Source organism: Psammomys obesus, unplaced genomic scaffold, assembly GCF_907164565.1.
Source record: "Psammomys obesus unplaced genomic scaffold, mPsaObe1.curated_primary_1811, whole genome shotgun sequence".
Lineage (NCBI taxonomy): Eukaryota > Metazoa > Chordata > Mammalia > Rodentia > Muridae > Psammomys > Psammomys obesus.
In genome coordinates this window covers 1,773,499-1,792,205 of record NW_026590663.1, presented here as the reverse complement: position 1 = coordinate 1,792,205, position 18,707 = coordinate 1,773,499, and the positions used below count along the sequence as shown (strand labels likewise).

The window sequence follows — 18,707 nt, the reverse complement described above, 5'->3', positions numbered from 1 at the left end:
GGAATGATTTTAAGTGATAAGCAGAAAGACATGATTTCTGAATCTGGGAAGTTTCCAGATTGTATATAAGCTTAGGGCATTCTAGGAAAATGTGTCTAAACTTCATGTTTTTAACACAGACTATCTCATGAGAACATGTAGGTTGAGAGCTTCCAACTTGAAGACTCCTAGACTGTTTAGTTAACCCTCAGTGACCCCAGCAGCACAGCATTATACTAGGTCACATTTTACATATACCTTCCCAAAGAGGAGCATCATGGTCTCCTCTCTAACAAGATCACACAGTAACGTTTTCTACCATTTCTAGGGGCTTATTATGTACTACTCTCAAAGAGTCAAGTTGAATGCAAGGGAAAAGAGGCGCTGAAAAGTTATATACCTGTTAAGAATGTTGAGCCTTCCACTCTTCCACAGGAATCCCCAAGTCCTGCCTAGTGCTTGGCTGTGAGTCTTGGAGAGAACAAGAATACCACAAGACCAACAAAGTCACCTAACCTAGACCCATGGGGGCTTATAGAGCAGAAAGTACCAACCAAAGAGCATGCCTAGACTGGACCTAGGCTCCCTACAATATGTAACCGATTGGCGGTTTGATCTTCATATGGGTTCCCTACTAAGTTGAGCAAGGTGCTGTCTATGGCATGGACTCTGTTACCTGCTATTGATCACTTCTTCCTAATGGGGCTGCTTTGCCTGGCCTCAATGGATGAGGATGAGCTCAGTCCTGATGTGATTTGATGTGCTGGGGTGGGTTGGTGGTGGTGGTGCTCCCTATTTCTGAGGAAGAGGGGAAAAGGAATCTGGGGCAGGGAGTGGGAGGGAAGGACCTGGAGGAGAGGAGGGGAGACTATGATCAGGACGTAAAATGAATATATAAATTAAAAATAAATTATATATACATACATATATATCATACACCTATACATATATGTGAATGTTAAGCCAAGCCTAGGGACCGTTTCTCTGCTTCTGTCTTATTCTAAAGCTAACATTTTCAATCACCAGAGTCCATCACTCCTCCACAGAAGCAGTTTTGGTAAATGGTACAAGCTCTTAGTACTTAGGATAGTTAGTATTAACTATCTAGTAGACAAGATCTAGAATCCTCTGGGGACAAGCCTATGGGCACGCCTGTTGGGGGTTATATTTACTGTATTAAGTAAATCGATGTGGGAAGATTTGCCTGCTGTGGGTGGTGCCAGTCCCTCGCTGGGATTCTAGACTCTGTAAATGGAGGGAGGGAGCTGGGCAGAAGCAGCATTCATCAGTCTCTGCCTCCTGATGTGAACAGCTGCTTCAAGCTCCTGCCACCAGACTTCCCTGCAATAATGGACTGTACTGTGAATGATAAGTGGAGATGAGCCCTACCTCCTACAGACTGCTGGAGTTGAAGTATTTATCACAACAGTAGAAGAGACAAAGACAACACTTCAAGTGTTTAACTCTCAACTCTCTTACAGAGTCATTGTCAATACAAGCAGTAAAGGTTTTGAATAACTTTTCCACCGTGAGAGTTTAAGATGAAGATCAGAAGAGTAAGATGCTAAAGAAACATCTGTGGGGATCCTCTTTCTATACAAACTTGAGAAACAGCTATTGAGAAATAGCCACTAAACAACCCTTCAAACTAAGGTAAAGTTTGAACACAGAGATGCATATGTAATCCGTTCTAGCCTGTGTATATATGACTATTTTGAAAGAACAAGGGAATGTAACTTAAAATACAGAAGGATCAAAATAAGTTAAACAAACCAGGTACGGTGGCTCATGCCTATAACCCTGCCACTCAGGAGGCTTAAGTAAGAGGATAGTTGCAAGACTGAAAAGGAAAAGGAAGATAGGAGGGAGGAAAGGAACAAGGCAAGAATGGAAGAAGGAAGGAAGGTAGACATGAAACAGGGAAGGAAGTAGTAGACCTTGTAGCCTCGCATAGCAATGGTTTCACCAAAGCCCACTGTCATGGGAGACTCCAGCCCCTTCTAGTGGATTCTGTAAGAACCAAGAAGTGGAATTTACTTTTCAATAGAAATGTTTCTTCAGTTCCTGATTGCACTTGATTGCATTATTTACTGTTGTCTATATAATAGTTCCTTTTTAAAGTAATCACACACACACACACATATATACACACACATATACATATATATTACTGGGTCTTGTGGGAAGCTGGAAGGAGTAGTTGAAACAGTGTCCTTTCTTCTGAAAACTTTCAGTTGTTGTTAAAGATCTTTGAAGATTTAACAGCAAAGGTAATCCTACATTATTGCAGCTAAGAAGGAATATCCAATATGAGTCCTAATTTTATATCTTTGTTTTGGTAGGTGTGTTATTAAATGCTTTATTGCAAGCCATAGAATTCTTCCTGAACAAGGTTTGGTACAGCTTACAAAACAAATCATCTCAAACCTAGGTTCCATTGTCAGCTTGTTATTGGATCAAGTTACATCCACTTATCCATCTGAATATATCAGTAATAAAACTTTTTCCATAAAGGTAAAATAATACACATTTTGGGGTGTAGGACCATACAATAGACATTGCAACCAATCAACTCCATTGTAGCCAAGCATAGCATGAAAGCAAAAGAGTGTGGCTGTGTTCTAATAAAGCTTTATTTGCACAAACAGGCACCAGACCAGTTTTGGCCAATCTCGACAATTAAGGCCTTTCGCTTTTTGTATTTCTTCAGAAAGAATTCCACAGAAAACCCTCAAGTAAGGAAACATAAATGTTATTCAGATTCTGTGGCTTTGAGATCAGGTTTGGGCTGTAACACGCAGAATGTGAAAGCATATAATGTATTTGGATATTGGAAAGGGGCTACTTTTCAAGTACACACAAATAATTCTGATCCAGTATAAGAGCAACTCATAGTCAGGGTCTCTTGAGGCATGTTTTATTCAAACTTCCACTTATTCTATGTTTTATATAAAATATCTACTGTCTTTTAGGCCAGTGTACACTAAGGCACAGATTTACTAAAGATCACCTGCGTGGCAGGAGAGAGAGTATCTTTTTCTTAGAGAATTATATGTTCCCCTGAATGCAAGGACATATGGTCTATTTTTCAAAAGCAAGGGACTGGAAGGCCATAAAAGTACGTTTTCAATCTGTGACATTTTGTAGGCTTAGCTCTAAAAGGACCATTGTCCTTGTGCTGCTCTCATAACCAGTGTAAAGATGAAATAATGACCGTAAATACCCAAACTGTTAAATTATCAGCAATACAGTGGTACAGCAGCAAGCAGGCTTTTGTGTAGTTTTCTTTCTAAAATTAATTCTGAGAGTTATTGTGCTTTGAGCCCATAGTCTACCCCTTAGATCAGTGTCCCTAAATGGCTGCACGTAAGAATCATATATATGTGTTCTTAGAATATACAATTTGGGCCCCGTCCCAGAACTATGAATGAGATAAAATGTAGGCAGGATTTTATTTGCTTCTTTTCAAACTTGGCTGGAGAAAGTGATCAAATCCATTTCACATATTACTTAGAAGTAAATATTACAACTGCCTTTAACGGAGTTCCAGGGCGGAAGTGACCTACACTTCTATAGGAAGTGACCTATAGTTTCAGCCCATATTCTTTCACGTAAGTGTCATCAGCTTCTCTTACATACCTAGGATGGAATTAATCCCTAGGGAAGAAGATCCATAATGCTCATATCCTAATTTAGAGCCTGACACTGCCAACTTTTTCTTTCAAATGCTATTTATTAAATAGAATTTTTAAAATAAACAAACGAACGAAGAAATCAAATACAAAACCCAGGAGAGGGGCTCGGTGTTAAGAATACTGGCTGCTGCTCCTAAGGATCAGGGTTCTATTCCCGGCACACATATGGAGCTCCCAACTGTCTGTAACTCCAGTTCCAGGGAATCTGACACCTCCTCTGGTCTGTCGGGGCAACATTCACACAAGCGATACACACACATACGTACAGGCAAAGCGTATGTACACATAAGATTAAAATTAAGACAAAACAAAAAACCGTGAAGTTACTATACCCGAGCAGATTACATTTAACAGTAAAATGCTGCCTCTCTGGCCTATGACCCTTTCATGTGTTTTTTTTTTCTGACTTTTACTATTTTTATCATCCTTTAAAAGCATTTAAAGATGGCTCTAAGATGGAAAAAAAAAAAAGGCCGCTTGTGCCTTAAAAGATGGAGCAGAAGAGAGGTCAGAAGAATTAATTAGGGTGAAGTTGCAGCAGGAAAAAACAGGTAGGAATAGCAGGTAGAAAGAGCAGGGTTGCTTTTAAAGAGGAAAACAGGTCTCATACTTATTCCCTTTGCCCACAAGTGCATTTTATAAACACATCAATCCAGCCCCTGTGCCCTCTGCAGTTTTGGCAGGGGCATCTGCTTTGGTTTTAATGTCATTTTTTCAAGTTGTGGGTTATTACCAGGAAGACAGTGCAATGGCAGAATAAAAGGCTCCAGGTCCTTCTGAGCTGTTTTCACTTCCAAGCTGCTCAGCCTGGGGCGCAAGTCCACACATATCAGGGCAGCTTCCTTCTCTTCTGATGCACATAAGGTAAGAGAACGAGCCAGTGAATGTGAGCCAGCCAAGGAAACACAAGAATTTCAATCTGGAGAAGCTTTTCTGAGGAGTATGCAGTGTGTACAATTCAAATATAGCATGTAGGTTAAATTGGTGTTTGTATATAAAATAATCTGTGGTTTCTTTTTTAATTCCATATATGATATATGTTGGATTAGAATCACAGGGCTGTTTTATTCCAGGTGTTCTGTGCACTGTGCTCCACAGTGAAAAATAAAATTAAAAACCAAAATCAATTTTCATACTTCATATAGCGTGAAATCGATCCTAGTGCTAGAGGCAATAGGTAACAAAGTAAAAGAATGCAAAAGTAAGCTGGGAAGATGTTTTCAAAGCTGGGGGGAATGTGGGGAAGGGAATTGAATCAGCATCTTCATGACAAATGCTGGTGACATTACACAGTTATCGCTGGTCATCAGGCCCAGCAGCTCCTCCAGCTGTCAGATTCTACTGCTTCAAGCTGCCTTTGCCCTTTCATACTACTTGGAAGCTGCAAAGTAATCCTCCTTACTTTGTGTCAAACTGACCCACGGACATCAATGGGGAAAGGTGATGCAATCCATCTGTTTTACAGCTGGAGAAATTTAAAACTGAAGTGAAGGTGAAATGCACAGATAATCCACGTTGTAGCCACACTAAGTCAGGGGCAACATCAACAGGTGGAGATTAGGGATTTTGGACCTCAGGAACATGCCATCAGGGACACTCGGCTTGACATACAGAATGCTGGGCACGTGGCAGCAAGCGGCGGTCAATCACCTGCTCAGTGTGGGATGAGAGATATGCTAAATATTTTGTGTATCTCCTTTATCCAATCCCTATCTAATGGAGTTTTGATGATGTCACTTCTGTAAAGGCTCTGTAACTTTCGCTTGTTCCCTTGTAATAGAACTAAACACAGCAAAAACTCAGAAAAGTTCGCCAACTTTGTTTTCAGCTCTTGTCAGCGTTCTAGGGCTTACATATTCCCCAATGCTTTTCTTATTTGTAGACAGAGTTCTGCTGGTTTGGATTTCTAAGCCTCTCCTACAGGACAGAGACCAGATTGCTACATTCACGGAGGTCTGCCTTACAAATGCTATTCTCAACACCTGAAAACTATCATTCTTCTCATCATACAGATCTCCACGGCTTCTATTCCCTGAGAGCATCACCAGCCATGTGTGAAGGACGATGAAGGTCAAGTTTCATCCGTCCTTCTCAGAAACACCTTCCCAGCTTCTTTACATCTCCACAAACCAGCAAAGGAATATCACACTGCGTGAAAAGCCAGCTTGCCACTGGCATATTTGGGCACCAGAATCTGACTATTCTTTCCCAAAGGAATGGAGATGGAAAACAGCAATCAATTCAAATTGTTTCTTTTGCCTTTCTTATGAGAAAATAAAAGAAGATAGAAAAGGAAAACCTTTCCATATTTGGAGTTCCACTTCTACAAATTCTACTTTGACAGTTTTTAGTTCTCACATGTGCATTCGAAGTGAACAGTTTTTATTGTCATTATTCCCTGAAGAACGCCCTATGTATAATAACTATTTGTGTTGTGTTTATATTAATATTAGGTATAATAAATGATCTAGAAATGATTCAGAAATATGTGGGAGGGTTACTAGCAAAGACTACCATAATTCATAGAAGAGATTTTGATTTCTGCAGGGAGTCCTGGAACCAGTCCTCTGAGGGCACTGAGGGATGGCTAATTGTGTCTTCATACAAAAAGAAAATGTGACTAGCTTCTGGCGGATGCATAGGCCGCATTGGTGCATCTCCCATAAGCTCAGTGCAGGATAATGAGCCACAAGAGACTAAGGCAGCAGAGGAACAAAGCAACAGAACACAAGAAACGAGAAAGAGACTTGGGCACTCCCATCCATTCTTCCCTCATATCATTATGGTCTATTTCTTCCCGTAAAGACTCAGTTTCCTCTCTTGGAATACAAAGAGACTTCACATTTCTCAGTCTTAGTCGGGTAGTGACAGAGAATCCTGAATACAGAGTTTAGCTGAGACCTATCCTGTTTCACCTGTTGCAGAGGTAGTGTATCTCTTACTCTTTTTGCCCTCTCAACCTCCTTCATCTACTCAATTTCAAATAATTTAACAACTACTTTTTCATCAAATGATAGAAATGAAAATACTTGATGACTAATAGCATGTATAACAAATGTCCTTACCATCTTCATATTTGGAACCATCTGTGAATCTCATTTCAACTGGCTTTGCAAAACAATTTCCAGCACATTCTACTTGCAGTCAAATGAAGTGGCAATTTTCTTAAAATATGGAGCAGTTAGGTGCTAAGCAGGATATGTATTCATACTCATAAACATAAACATTTTTAATGTAGCATTTAAATACGGACTATGTGACTTGGAAATGCTACAGAAATACAAACAGAATAATTTCAAGAATAGAGAGATCTAACTAAAGAAGATTGAGAAAAGGCAATAAAAAGAAACACAGAAACTGAGTGTATGATATTTGCCATGGGTAAGACCTTGTTTTGTGAAACAGTTTGAGAGGAAGAAAATAAGCAGCATAGAGCCTGTTCACGTGCCCCATAATTCTGATTGTTACTCATTGTTCTGACCTTGGTCCCGCAGCTCCAGACCTAGACCACCTCCAAGTCTTTCTTCAACAGTGACGACACTGTAGCCGTGCTGAGCGAGAAGGTGCTGGTGAGCCTGAAGCCCTGCTCTCCTGTAGGAAGGAGGTCGTCGGAGGACAGCCCTTCTATGTCCACTGCCGAAGTGCGTCTCAATCAAGTCTTCAATCTAGAAAGAAAGAAGAAGAAAAGAAAGAAAAGAAAGAAGACATAAAAATCCAAGGTGAAAAAGCAGTTCACTTCCATCGCAGGGCATAGCCAACACACTCCAAGGCCATTCGGAAAGTTATCCTCTAGGAATGAAACACAACAACTCTCTATTCAAAGACATCTCTGGCAAGGACAGAGACAATTGCAGGAAGGCACTGAAGGTGAACTGAGTAGCTGGAACTGTGATGGGAAGGTGGATATGTAAAAACACAGAAGTCCTTCAGGGAAACTGCTGCCTAGAAATACAGGGTAGCTGAAAACATAGGTTAGCAGTAATGACTGTAATGAAAAGAACCCCAGCTACACCTACCTTTTAATCACATTTAGGCAAATATCACAGAGGACACAGGCTCAGAGAGGACAGGACCTGTGCTGTCTAAAAGAGGCAGAGCTGAAAGGCTGTCTGTCAGTCCTGTCTGCGATGGTGACTACTGATCGTCAGCTTGACAGGATCTACAGTCAAAGGACAGACAAACCTCTCGGTGCTTATGCAAGAAGTTGCTATATTGACTCAAGTGCTGTGGAAAGCCCCCCTGCCAAATATGAGAAGCATCATTCTAATGGCTGTGATTTTGAACTATGTATAAAAAGGCGCTGAAAGGCTCTACCCTGCAGGGTACAGAGGCAGATGCTGAGACTCATAGCAAACTTTGGGTGGGGTGCAGGGAATCTTATGAAAGAAGTGGGAGATAGTAAGACCTGGAGAGGACAGGAGATCCACAAGGAAAGCAACAGATCTAAAAAGTTTGGGCACTGGGATCTTTTCTGAAACTGATACTCCAGTCAAGGACCACTCATGGAGATGGCCTAGAACCCCTGCATGGAGGTAGCCTAGGGCAGTTCAGTATCCAAGTGGCCTCCATAGTAATGGGGACAAGGACTGTCTCTGACATGAATTGATTGGCTTGCTCTTTGGTCACCTCCCCCTGAGGGGGGAGCAGCCTTACCAGGCCACAGAATAAGACAATGCAGCCACTCCTGATGAGACCTGATAGACTAGAATCAGAGGGAAGGGGAGGAGAACCTCCCTTATCAGTGGACTGGGGGAGGGGCACAGGTGGGGAAGAGGGAGAGAGGGTAGGACTGGGAGGGAAGGAAGGAGGGACATACAGGGGGGATACAAAGTGAAACAACTGTAATTAATAAAAATAAAAATAATTAAAAAAGAAGGCAAGCTGAGTGTTAGCATTTACTTTCATCTGTGTCCAGTATCTATATACAATATGACCAGCTATTTCATGTTCCTGCTGCTCTGCCTTCCCAACAGTGATGGACTGTATCCCCAAATTGTAAGCCAAAAGAACTGGATCTTATGTGGTATTTTGTTGCAGTGATGACAAAAATGACTAACACTCTGTTGTTACAATAGAGCAAGTTTGAAGGCATCTTCATGAGCCAGAAAGAGTCTGCGCCAAGAAGAGCTGTTGAGAATTAACACTTCAGGGTTCTTCCCACAGAGGCTAATTGCTACCCAAACACATTCTTTTTTCTCACTACAGTGTTTAGGTCATTCCATGGATAAAAGGTGTTTTTTAACACATAAGTAGAAAGTGACAAAAATTTAAATTTATTTATAATGTCTTACTGGCAGGTACTGAGTATTTTTCTGAAACCCAAGAGTAAGTACTGATAAAGTGAAGTTGGCTTATTCTTATTCTTGGTGATGAATGGTCAGGCAAGAGATACAAAAGATGGCGATGGAGAGGTACAGGAAAGGAGGGGAAATCACTTCTAACGACGGCTATCACTGAACTTGTCCACTTTGTGGGTCTGAAGCATAAGATACCCATGCTTTGCACTACTTAAATTTTATTTTACTTTTTCTTACTATTTCCATTCACAGATTAGGTTGATTTCACTTCTTTATTTAAAGAAATTTTTTTTTGTCTGTGTGTGCATATGTGTGCTTATGCATGGTACCTGTGGAGGCCAGGAGAAAGTATCAGGTCTCTGGAGCTGGAGATTCAGAGGATTGAGAGCCACCTGATATGAGTGCTAAGAACTAAACTTTGTTCCTCTGGAAGAGCAGCAGTTGCCACTGAGTAATCTTTCCAACTAAATCTACTTCTTTGTCAAGTGCCAGAAGGTTTTTAGAAGCTGTCTTCCAGTGTTCGTCGCATAACCCAATTATTTCCACACCTGGTTCCCATTTTCCTCTTTATATACTGCTATGCCTTCTATCTACAATGCCTTTACTGTCTTATCAATTCATCAAATTCCAAACACTCTCCAAACATTCAATCACTATCTCTCTTAAAAAATTTTAATTGAACTCTTATATTTTTGGTTGTGAGCCTAGTACTTAATGACTGAGCCATTTTAGCCAACAAATGACTGGCCCAACTTGAGACCCACCCCATGAGAGGGAGCCAACCTCCGACACCATTAATGATACTCTGCTATGCTTTCAGTCAGGAGCTCAGCACTGTTAACTGTCTTCCGAGAGGTTCCACCCAGAAGCAGATCGAAACAGATCCTGAGACCCACAACCAAACATTAGGTAGAGCTCAGGGACTCTTGTGGATGAGTGGAGGAAAGGATTAAGGAACATGGAAGGAGAAAGAATTCCACAAGAAGATCAAGAGAATCAACTAATCTGGGTCCCCTGGGGCTTACAGCAACTGAAGAACCAACCAAGAGCATGTATGGACTGACCTAGGCCCCCTACACATATGTAGCTGATGGGCAGCTTGGTTTTCATGTGGGTCCCCTGGCAATTAGAGCAGGGGCTGTCTCTAACATGACTTGGTTTCCTGCTTTTGGATTGTTTTTCCCTACCCGGGATGCCTCGCTAGGCCTCAGTGGAAAAGGATGCACTTAGTCCTGACGTGATTTGATGTGCTGGGGGCGGGTTAGTGGAGGAGGCTCCTCTTTTCTGAGGAAATGGAAGGGAGGGAAAGAGGGTGGGACTGAGAGGAGAGGAGTAAGGAGGCTGTGATCGGGATGAAAAGTGAATAAATAAATAATTTTTAAAAAAAATATTTAATTGAGATATATGTTTCACTATTGCTGTGATGAAACACCATGACCAAAGTAACATGGGGAGCCAAGGGTTTAGTAAGTCTTACATTTTCATATCACTGTTCATCATGGAAATCAGGACAGGAATTCAAACAGGGAAGGAAGCTGAAGGCAGAAAATGATGCAGAGGCCACGAAGGGGTGCCGAACCCTGGCTTGCTCCTGTTGCAGCCTGTCTCCTATAGAACCCAGGACCAGTAGCTCAGGCATGGTGCCACTCACATCAGTCGCTAATTAAGAAAATGCCCTACAGGCTTGCCTATAGCCCAGTCATATTGGAGGCGTTTCTCGGCTGAGGATTCATCCTTGTGTCAAACTGACAAAAACTATCCATCACTATGAGTTCTTATGAAAGGATTTTACATTTCTCCCCCGCATCAGTTTCTTCTGAGCTAGGCCTACCTAGCTGGTTTACCTCTAGTGAGGATATTTACATCAGTGAACTGTAATGCAGTGTCAAAAATCTTTAAAGATACCATGGAAAGAAGAAATAGACTTAGCTGGGCATGACACACACCCAATTGCAGCACTCAGGAAGTTGAGGCAAGATGATCAAGATCAGTTCAAGACTGGCCAGAGTACACAGGGAGGCTGTCCAAGAAGAGAAAGAAAATGAAGACTCGAGGAAAAGAAAGTGGGAGGGAGGAGGAAGAAGATGATGATACAGAGGAGTACTTACTGACAATTTAGCTGCAAACTATTGCTGTCTGCATTTGCACAGATGAAGCCTGGTGAAGTTGAGAATACGAACTTGTCACCTAGTCTTTCTAGCATTTGCTTTATGACCTTTGACAATATCTTTCTTCTGAGAATTCTGTAAAGGTGAAAGAGTTAAGACTTGTAAAGTATTTAGAGCCATGCTTTCCACATAGCAAGTACTATGTCTGTATTTTTAAAATAATGTATCATACGGACTCAGGAGCCAAGAAAATGTTCTGAATTTGAGCTATGTGTGGAACATACAAGAGTGATGAATGCAGCCAAAAGCAACAGAACATAATCACCTTCTGTACATGGTACTTCGGGAAAAACACATTTAAGCAGTGATTTCTCCATGCTAAAGAACATTGTATTTTATGTTCTAGTTTGCTTCATATTGCTGTAACGAAATGCTGACCAAAAACAACTGGGGGAGGAAAGGATTTATTTGGATTGCATACTATCCAAATAATCCCTAATTAAAGGAACCCACATTAGAAACTCCAGACAGGAACCTAGAGGTAGAAACTCCAAGAGGGACCACGAAGGGACACTGCTAACTTGCTTGTTCTCCATGGCTTGATTGTCTTGCTTTTTATGAAACCCAGAACCACATGACTGGGGTTGACACCGCCCACAGTGGGCTGAGCTCTTCACATCAATCATTAGTCAAGAAAATTTCCCCTCCAGATTTTTTTTTAAAGGCCAGTCTGGTGAAGGCATCATCTTACTCAAATTTCCCTCTCCCCCAATAACTCTAGTTTGTGTCCAGTTGACAACTCACCAGCACAATATTTAAACTCTACAAATTTACCTGAAAACTGGGACATGACTCCTGAGAAAAATTTAATTGAATGATCAACTTGTAAATGGTGTCTGGAACTGAGTATAGGCTGTGTCCTTTGATCCACATGGGATTATAGGGAATGCGTAGCCCTCATTAGGCCAAAGTAAACACAGCCCCGTCTGGGTGAAAGGGGAAGATAGATGCTTCCAAGTATATCGGTGCCACTCAAGCGAAATACAAGGATCCAGAATTTTCCTTCTTGCGCTATTTTTCCCCTAACCACAGGAAGCTCTTCTCCATTTCAGCTGACTCAAGTGCAGAAGGAAACAGAAATGAGCAGAGAGTATCTCAAACTCTTTATTTTCATTTTAAATCTACCACTCCTCATTTTCACTGAACCAACATCAATTTAAGCAGAGCAGTGTAACTGCTACCAGTATATCTTATGCTGGACACAATTTAAATAGTGTAGAAATGCTGGCCATAGTTTATTATAACTTCAATAACTTGCCTGAAAATTCTAACTCACTTCTGAGGCTATAGTGAATAAAGGAAATGAAGTTGTCAGTAAAACTATGCTGCTTTGTTCTGTAGTGTAAACTGCTCTTGTCCTTGTAATATTTATAACACACCGTATCAGCAGAGTGGCCCAATACCAAAGGGCAGGGACGGTTTTAGCTAGTCCAATGACAGGTGCACATGCTACGTAAGTGAAACAGAAACTGTGCAAATAATTATGTCAACCGTACCAACAAATGCACGGTTATCAAATGTGGGAAGCGGCGCTTTGGGAAACAGCTTGTGGCCACACCATCGGTTTCAAAGGCACATCTTTAGTGGAATCATGCAGATAGCCACTGATTGCCACTACTGTGAACCTTCAGGCTCACAACCCTGCTCACCGGGGCTTAGAAAAGCACAAGTTTTCATACTGTATATAAACCCCTAAATTACTTGCCTCTATTTCTTGTTGAGAGATTTGCAAAGTTTTTCCTCGGAAATCACTTTGCTAGACTACGTGCTGGCCTTTTATAGATGAGCACTTCATTTTTACTTCAAAATCTGAAATCTTTATATCACCCCAGATAAAGCAAGGGTGGATTGTTGGAATAAAGTACTGGGAATGTTTGATGGAGCAGTGTACAGCAAAAGAAGAGATAGACTGATCATCAAAAACATGGACTTTAATTCTGGCTCCTCCACTTGCTGGCTTTACATACTAGGTCAAGTTTTTAATCTGCCCACATCCATGCATTGTCATATATATATTTGAAAGAACAAATCCTACCTCATGAGCTTGTATTGAAAAGTAAATTACGTTTTGATATGAAAATGCCCAGTAACACAATGTTCTATCACCAAATGATGCTAAAACATACGTAAAGCTGAATTATAATATTGTATTGTAGCTATCCTTTTATGTTAGGAATTCTGTAAGCTGATAAGGCTTGATCTCTGTCATGAAAACATTTTGGTAATAAACTATATATCTATATGCTTACTATGTTTTTTTATGAGGATCATTTTTTTATTCAATAACAACTCTACTTTTATTAAATTATTACATGCATTTTTATTGAAAAATGTTCATAAAAGGTACTTATCACAGTTCCCCTCCCCCAACTCCTCCAAAATCCTTTCCACCTCCCCACAAACTCAACTCCATCCTCTTTCTTTCTCTCTTTAGAAAACAAAAAGGAAACAAGCAAAAATCTAAACAAGCCAGAGAAAATTGAAGAAACATAGACACACAAATAAAACACACAAAATACAAAATCAGAAACCATAATATAAAAGCCAAAGGAAAAAAAAAGTAAACAAGAAATGCCCAAACGACTATTTCTAACAGGAACTCAATGGCTGGCTCTTTGACCTCCCCACCCCCCAAGGGAGGAGCAGTCCTGTTAGGCCACAGAGGAGGACTTTGCAGCCAGTCCTGAAGATACCGGATAAACCAGGGTCAGATGAAAGGAGAGGAGGTCCTCCCCTATCAGTGGACTTGGAAAGGGGCAGGGAGGAGATGAGGGAGGGAGGGTGGTATTGGGAGGGAATGAGGGAGCGGGATACAGCTGGGATACAGAGTTAACAAAATGTAACTAATAAGAAAAAAAATGCCCAAACGAAGCAATATGAGACATAATGTCTACAAAAGTACCATGGAGCTCATTTTGGCCTTCTACTCCTGGGCCTAGGGCCTGTTCTCAAGTGTGGTTTATATACCCAGTGAGACCCCACTGGAAAAAGCTAATTCTTCCTCTGCAAGCAAATGACAATTGCAGATAGCTTCTGGGATGGGAGCCCATGTCCCTTTCTCCCTGTCAGTGCTGGGACCGCTTCTGGCTTGAACCTGCGCCGGCCCTGTACATACTGCCGCAGCCTCTGTGCGTTCACTGTGCAGCAGGCCTGTTGGTCCCGGAAGAAGCGGTTTTCCTGTATTTATCCAACCCTCCTCCCAACTACCACCACCAGCGATCACCCTGCCTCTGACAGGCTTTCTAACTGCTCTTCTGGATAGCTTCCTGAGCCCTTAGGGGAGCAGTTGGGTGAAGATGTCCCATTTAGGCCTGGATGTTCCAAAGTATCTCACTTTCTGCTGCACCATGTTTAGCTGTGGGTCTCTGTGTTAGTTCTCATCTACTGCAAGAAGAAGCTTCTCTGATAATGGCTAAGCGAGGCGCTGATCTATGGATATAGCAGAATATTGTTAGGAATCATTTTCTTGCTGTTTCTTTAGCAGAATTGAATTTGGTTTTTCCCCAGGCCCATGGTCTATGCAGTGTTAAGTTCCTGACCACTCAAGCAACTGGCCCAAGTTCTATCCCACATAGTGATCCTTAAATCCAATCAGAGAGTGAACAGTTACTCCCACAGCTTTTGAGCTATGTGTAGATTTTTTTGTGTATAAATGTTTCTGTGCATGTATGTGTGTTTACCACATGTATGCCTGGTGCTTATGAGTGCCGGCAAAGGCATTAGGTCCCCTGGAACTGGAGCTGTAGGTGGTTTTAAGCTGCTGTGTGGGTGCTTAGAATCAAATCCAGGTCTTCTGCAAGAGCAGCATGTGCTCTGAGAGGCTGCTGTCCAGCCCCGCCCACTGGTTTTGAAAACAATTGTGTGCCACTGAAATGGCTGGGGCCTGCCTCCCCTGGTTCCACCTTCAGTATTTTCGCTTTAGAAGTAACTTCTTCACTTCCCTCCTCTCTTCCTTCTTTTATTCCTTTCAATGCTGTTTTTTGAACTTTTATCTATTCCTTGAAGTTTTCACACATTGTATACATTGTATCTTGACCATACCCACCCCTCTTCCCTGTTCTAACTTCCCCCAGAACTCCTCCACATCTTCCTCTCAACTTAATGTCCTCTTTTTTCTTTTCTCTTCACAGCCCTGAGAGTGAAATTAAATCTACCTGTATGTCCACAGGTTCAGGGCTCCCCAGTGGAGCACAGGCAGCCTACTGAAGCCACACCATTTGACTCTCCCTCCCCTAGCACTCACCAGCTGCCAGGAGTTCTCAGACAGGGATGTGGCTGAATGCTGTACTAGCCCATGGATGTAAGGATACTTAGAAGGTAGTTTGATGTCAGGATCACTTGCAAAATAATGAGTAGCAGGTTCTCCCCAAGACTGCAAAGGCTCGTTATCTCTAATAAACATGTATTATTTCTTTGTTCACTTATTCTGTCTACTGTCTGCTTCCCTATGTCACAAGGGAAATATGTTTGTGTCTGGTGACACAAATAACAAATATGTTTTGAATGGATTCATGTAAACATCTTCTCTTTAATATGCTGGCAGGGAAAGTACTTAAAACATGTCAAGGAATATATATTCTAATAGGATTTTGCATTATAGCAATAATGGCAAAAGTAAGTTTGTATTTGAAAACCACAATGAATTTATTGTAAAATAGTAAATAGTAATATATATTATATAGTAAATATATATAATATGTAATTAGTAGTATATAGTAAAATAGTAAAGTAAACATTCTTAATGTATTATATTTTTTAGTTACCTTCAAAATCTTCACAAGGACTTACACAAAACCTCAAAATACGGCTCTTTAAAATATTGTAAGGCCAGAAAATAAAATTTGCTTTTTTTTCACATGACAAAAGGACTTTTTGGTGGATTTATTGAAGTAACCATATATTTATGAGAGTGTTTGATGCTCAAGTACAAATCATATCAAAGGCTTTGGAGGAATGTCATAGATGACTGAAAATGAAATTGCCTCTTTGGTCCAGACTTTTGGCATTTAAAAAATATTACAGAATTATATCATAGTGAATTATGTTTTAATTTTCCCACTATAAGAATAAAATAGATTCTTTCCCACCCTCAGGGAAATGTACATTTATTTAAAAGAATTCAGGTAATAAAGTGGATGGGATTTTACAGGATACATATCAAACATATTTTTACTTAAAAATCTAATTGCAAGACAGTAAGAGCCCAGCAAGTTCCTAAGACACTCTTAAGTGTGTCTCCTGACTAGCATTGGTTCAGGGTTAGCAGCACTTGATGCACAGACTGAAAACCCAAGCTTGATCTCCAGAAACTGTGCAAGTGCCCCATCGTACACACACCACTCATAAACAAGCACATACAGTCGAAGAATGTCACCTCCTAAATGAAGTGTCAGCAAATCGTTCTCCACATCTCGCAGCAGACCCACAGGAATCTCAAGCTGGTCACTGGATGGCCACAGTTTTCAGAGAAAAGCATCTTTTGATTATATTGCTAATGTGTATCTTAGGTGTCTCAATTCTCAGCTCTTGTGGCCTGACAACTTTTTCTGCAAATTATTCTATGTAAATGCTAAGCAAACAATAGAGAAACTGCAGCAATAAAGCTTCTATATTATAGTAGACAGCTTTCCATCAGGGTGACAAAATACCCAAAAGAAAGCAGTTCAAGGGAGAAAGGGTTACTCTGAAAAAGGTTCCTGTATACAGCCAGCTGGCTTCATTGCTTTTATGGCAGTAAGCCAGAACACTTTGGTGGAAGCTTGTGTTGTAACGAAGTGGCTTACCTCCTAGAGCCGACAAATCCACAGGACACTAGAAGGACCTCTGCCTTAACAGAACTAAGAGGCGACCATGGAGAACACACAGAAACAACCAGTTAATACTATCAGGCAAGCTTAGGACAGAAGATGCTGAAGAAGCAGGGTTCGCTCTCTATCTCTATCTTTCTCCCTCTCGTTCTCTCCTGCTCTTTTTTTGCCACTCATTTGCAGTTCATTCATTTATCTCTCTTATGTTTTTCAAGCATGGCAGGCATCATGTTAGACTCTGGGGAGGGCAACAGTGAAAGGCCTCGTAAAGTTCCAGGCATCCGGGATGTTTTCAGCAGTAAGCATTTGATGGAGTTGACATGGCTTCCAGTAAAAACAGTGTTTCTGGTCTGTTAAAGAGTGGCTCCAGAAGGGCCCCCTCTTGGATGGCATGGCACTTTTGCTCGTCTGTATTATAGATATGGCATATGAAAGAAGACAGAGACAATTATTTAAAGCGGAAAAGAGAGGAGAAAAGAAATTGAAAGGCCCTTGAAGGTCAGCACCATGGTTATTCTCTATTGTGAGTGGCAAATATAGTCATGTAGGCAGTAAGAAGTAGCTGTAAATGATGAGCTCCTAGAAAAGAGTAATGTGGTGTCACTTACAGGCTTGGTAGGCAGCCCATGGAATCCCAGACCTAAATAGCCAGGATGAGAAAAATTCACCAGTGCGCGCTGATTTTTTTAGGCAGCTCTGACTTTAATCAACTTTGATTCCTTCCACTAAAAGACACAACATGGTATGGGGAGATGAGGGAACAGGACTTAGTGCAGTAGCGAAAAGGCTGTTTTCTAGGAGCGTGGATATCTGGACAGGATTCTAGAAGGTCAGACAGACTTTGCTTATTTAAATCACAAGATTTCCCAAAACCTGGATGCTACCCTCATGGCATACAGAAAATGGACTTTAAAGCTTCATACATGGAGCAGTAACCACTCAGCAGAAACAGGAAAGAGTGGGATGTGTACTGAGATGGCGTCCAATCCCAGGGGAAGCCTGGGCAGGAGCTGAGAGGCGGAGCTACAGGCTCTACACTGGGGCGCTGAGGTTGGTGTAGTAAAGGCAGGGAGAAGGAGCAACAGCATAATCAATTCTCATCCGAGGAACGGCTTTGAGAACATTCAACAAACAGCCACATATGTCTGAACCTACGAGGCAGAATAAAGGCAGGGAACAGTAGACACAGCTGGACCAGGCCATCTGCACAAATATTTGTTGATAAGTGATGGGAGTTGTATGTGTCCCTAAGGAACATCTGAAATACTAATATCTAGCGAACAAGGTATGATGTTTGCTTATCAGGAAAAACTTCACATCTATAAAACATTAAGTACGCTATCTGCAGGTAATGTCTATAGCTTTCCCAGATCACTCTGCCCAAACCTGTGAAACAACACAAAATGCTTTCCTGCAAGGGACCACACTCTACAGATGCTGTATGAAGAAAGAAGGAGAAGAAAGAAGGAGAACACAGAGTAGAGAGGAGCCAGCTACAAGACAAAGGGAAAAACAAGCAAACAGCAGCCTCTCGGCCTGCAAACTCCAGCAAGGACACAGCCATGGTGTGTGAGGTTTCATGGCTGTGTTTACTCATTCCTCCTGCACGATAAAGCTTGCATACAGCTTGGATCTCGGCAACAAGGAGATATCCAAAAGGAAACCAAGAACACAGTTTCTCCTGGACTTCTTCCCGGGGGTGGTGTTGGGCGTGAGGGTCCAGCCATGACTGCTGACACACCTTGGTCCTGCCGCCCTATC

The 18,707-nt window shown here is 41.4% G+C and overlaps 1 protein-coding gene across 1 annotated transcript in view; it reads right to left on the bottom strand.

Annotated features, from left to right (window-relative positions):
- The window catches only part of Cped1 (cadherin like and PC-esterase domain containing 1), a 269,206-nt gene that overhangs the window by 233,672 nt on the left and 16,827 nt on the right, over window positions 1-18,707 (bottom strand). Inside the window, exon 2 of the mRNA XM_055608217.1 lies at window positions 7,156-7,339. Coding sequence (XP_055464192.1) covers window positions 7,156-7,339 — 184 coding nt within the window. The remainder of the gene's footprint in view (window positions 1-7,155; window positions 7,340-18,707) is intronic.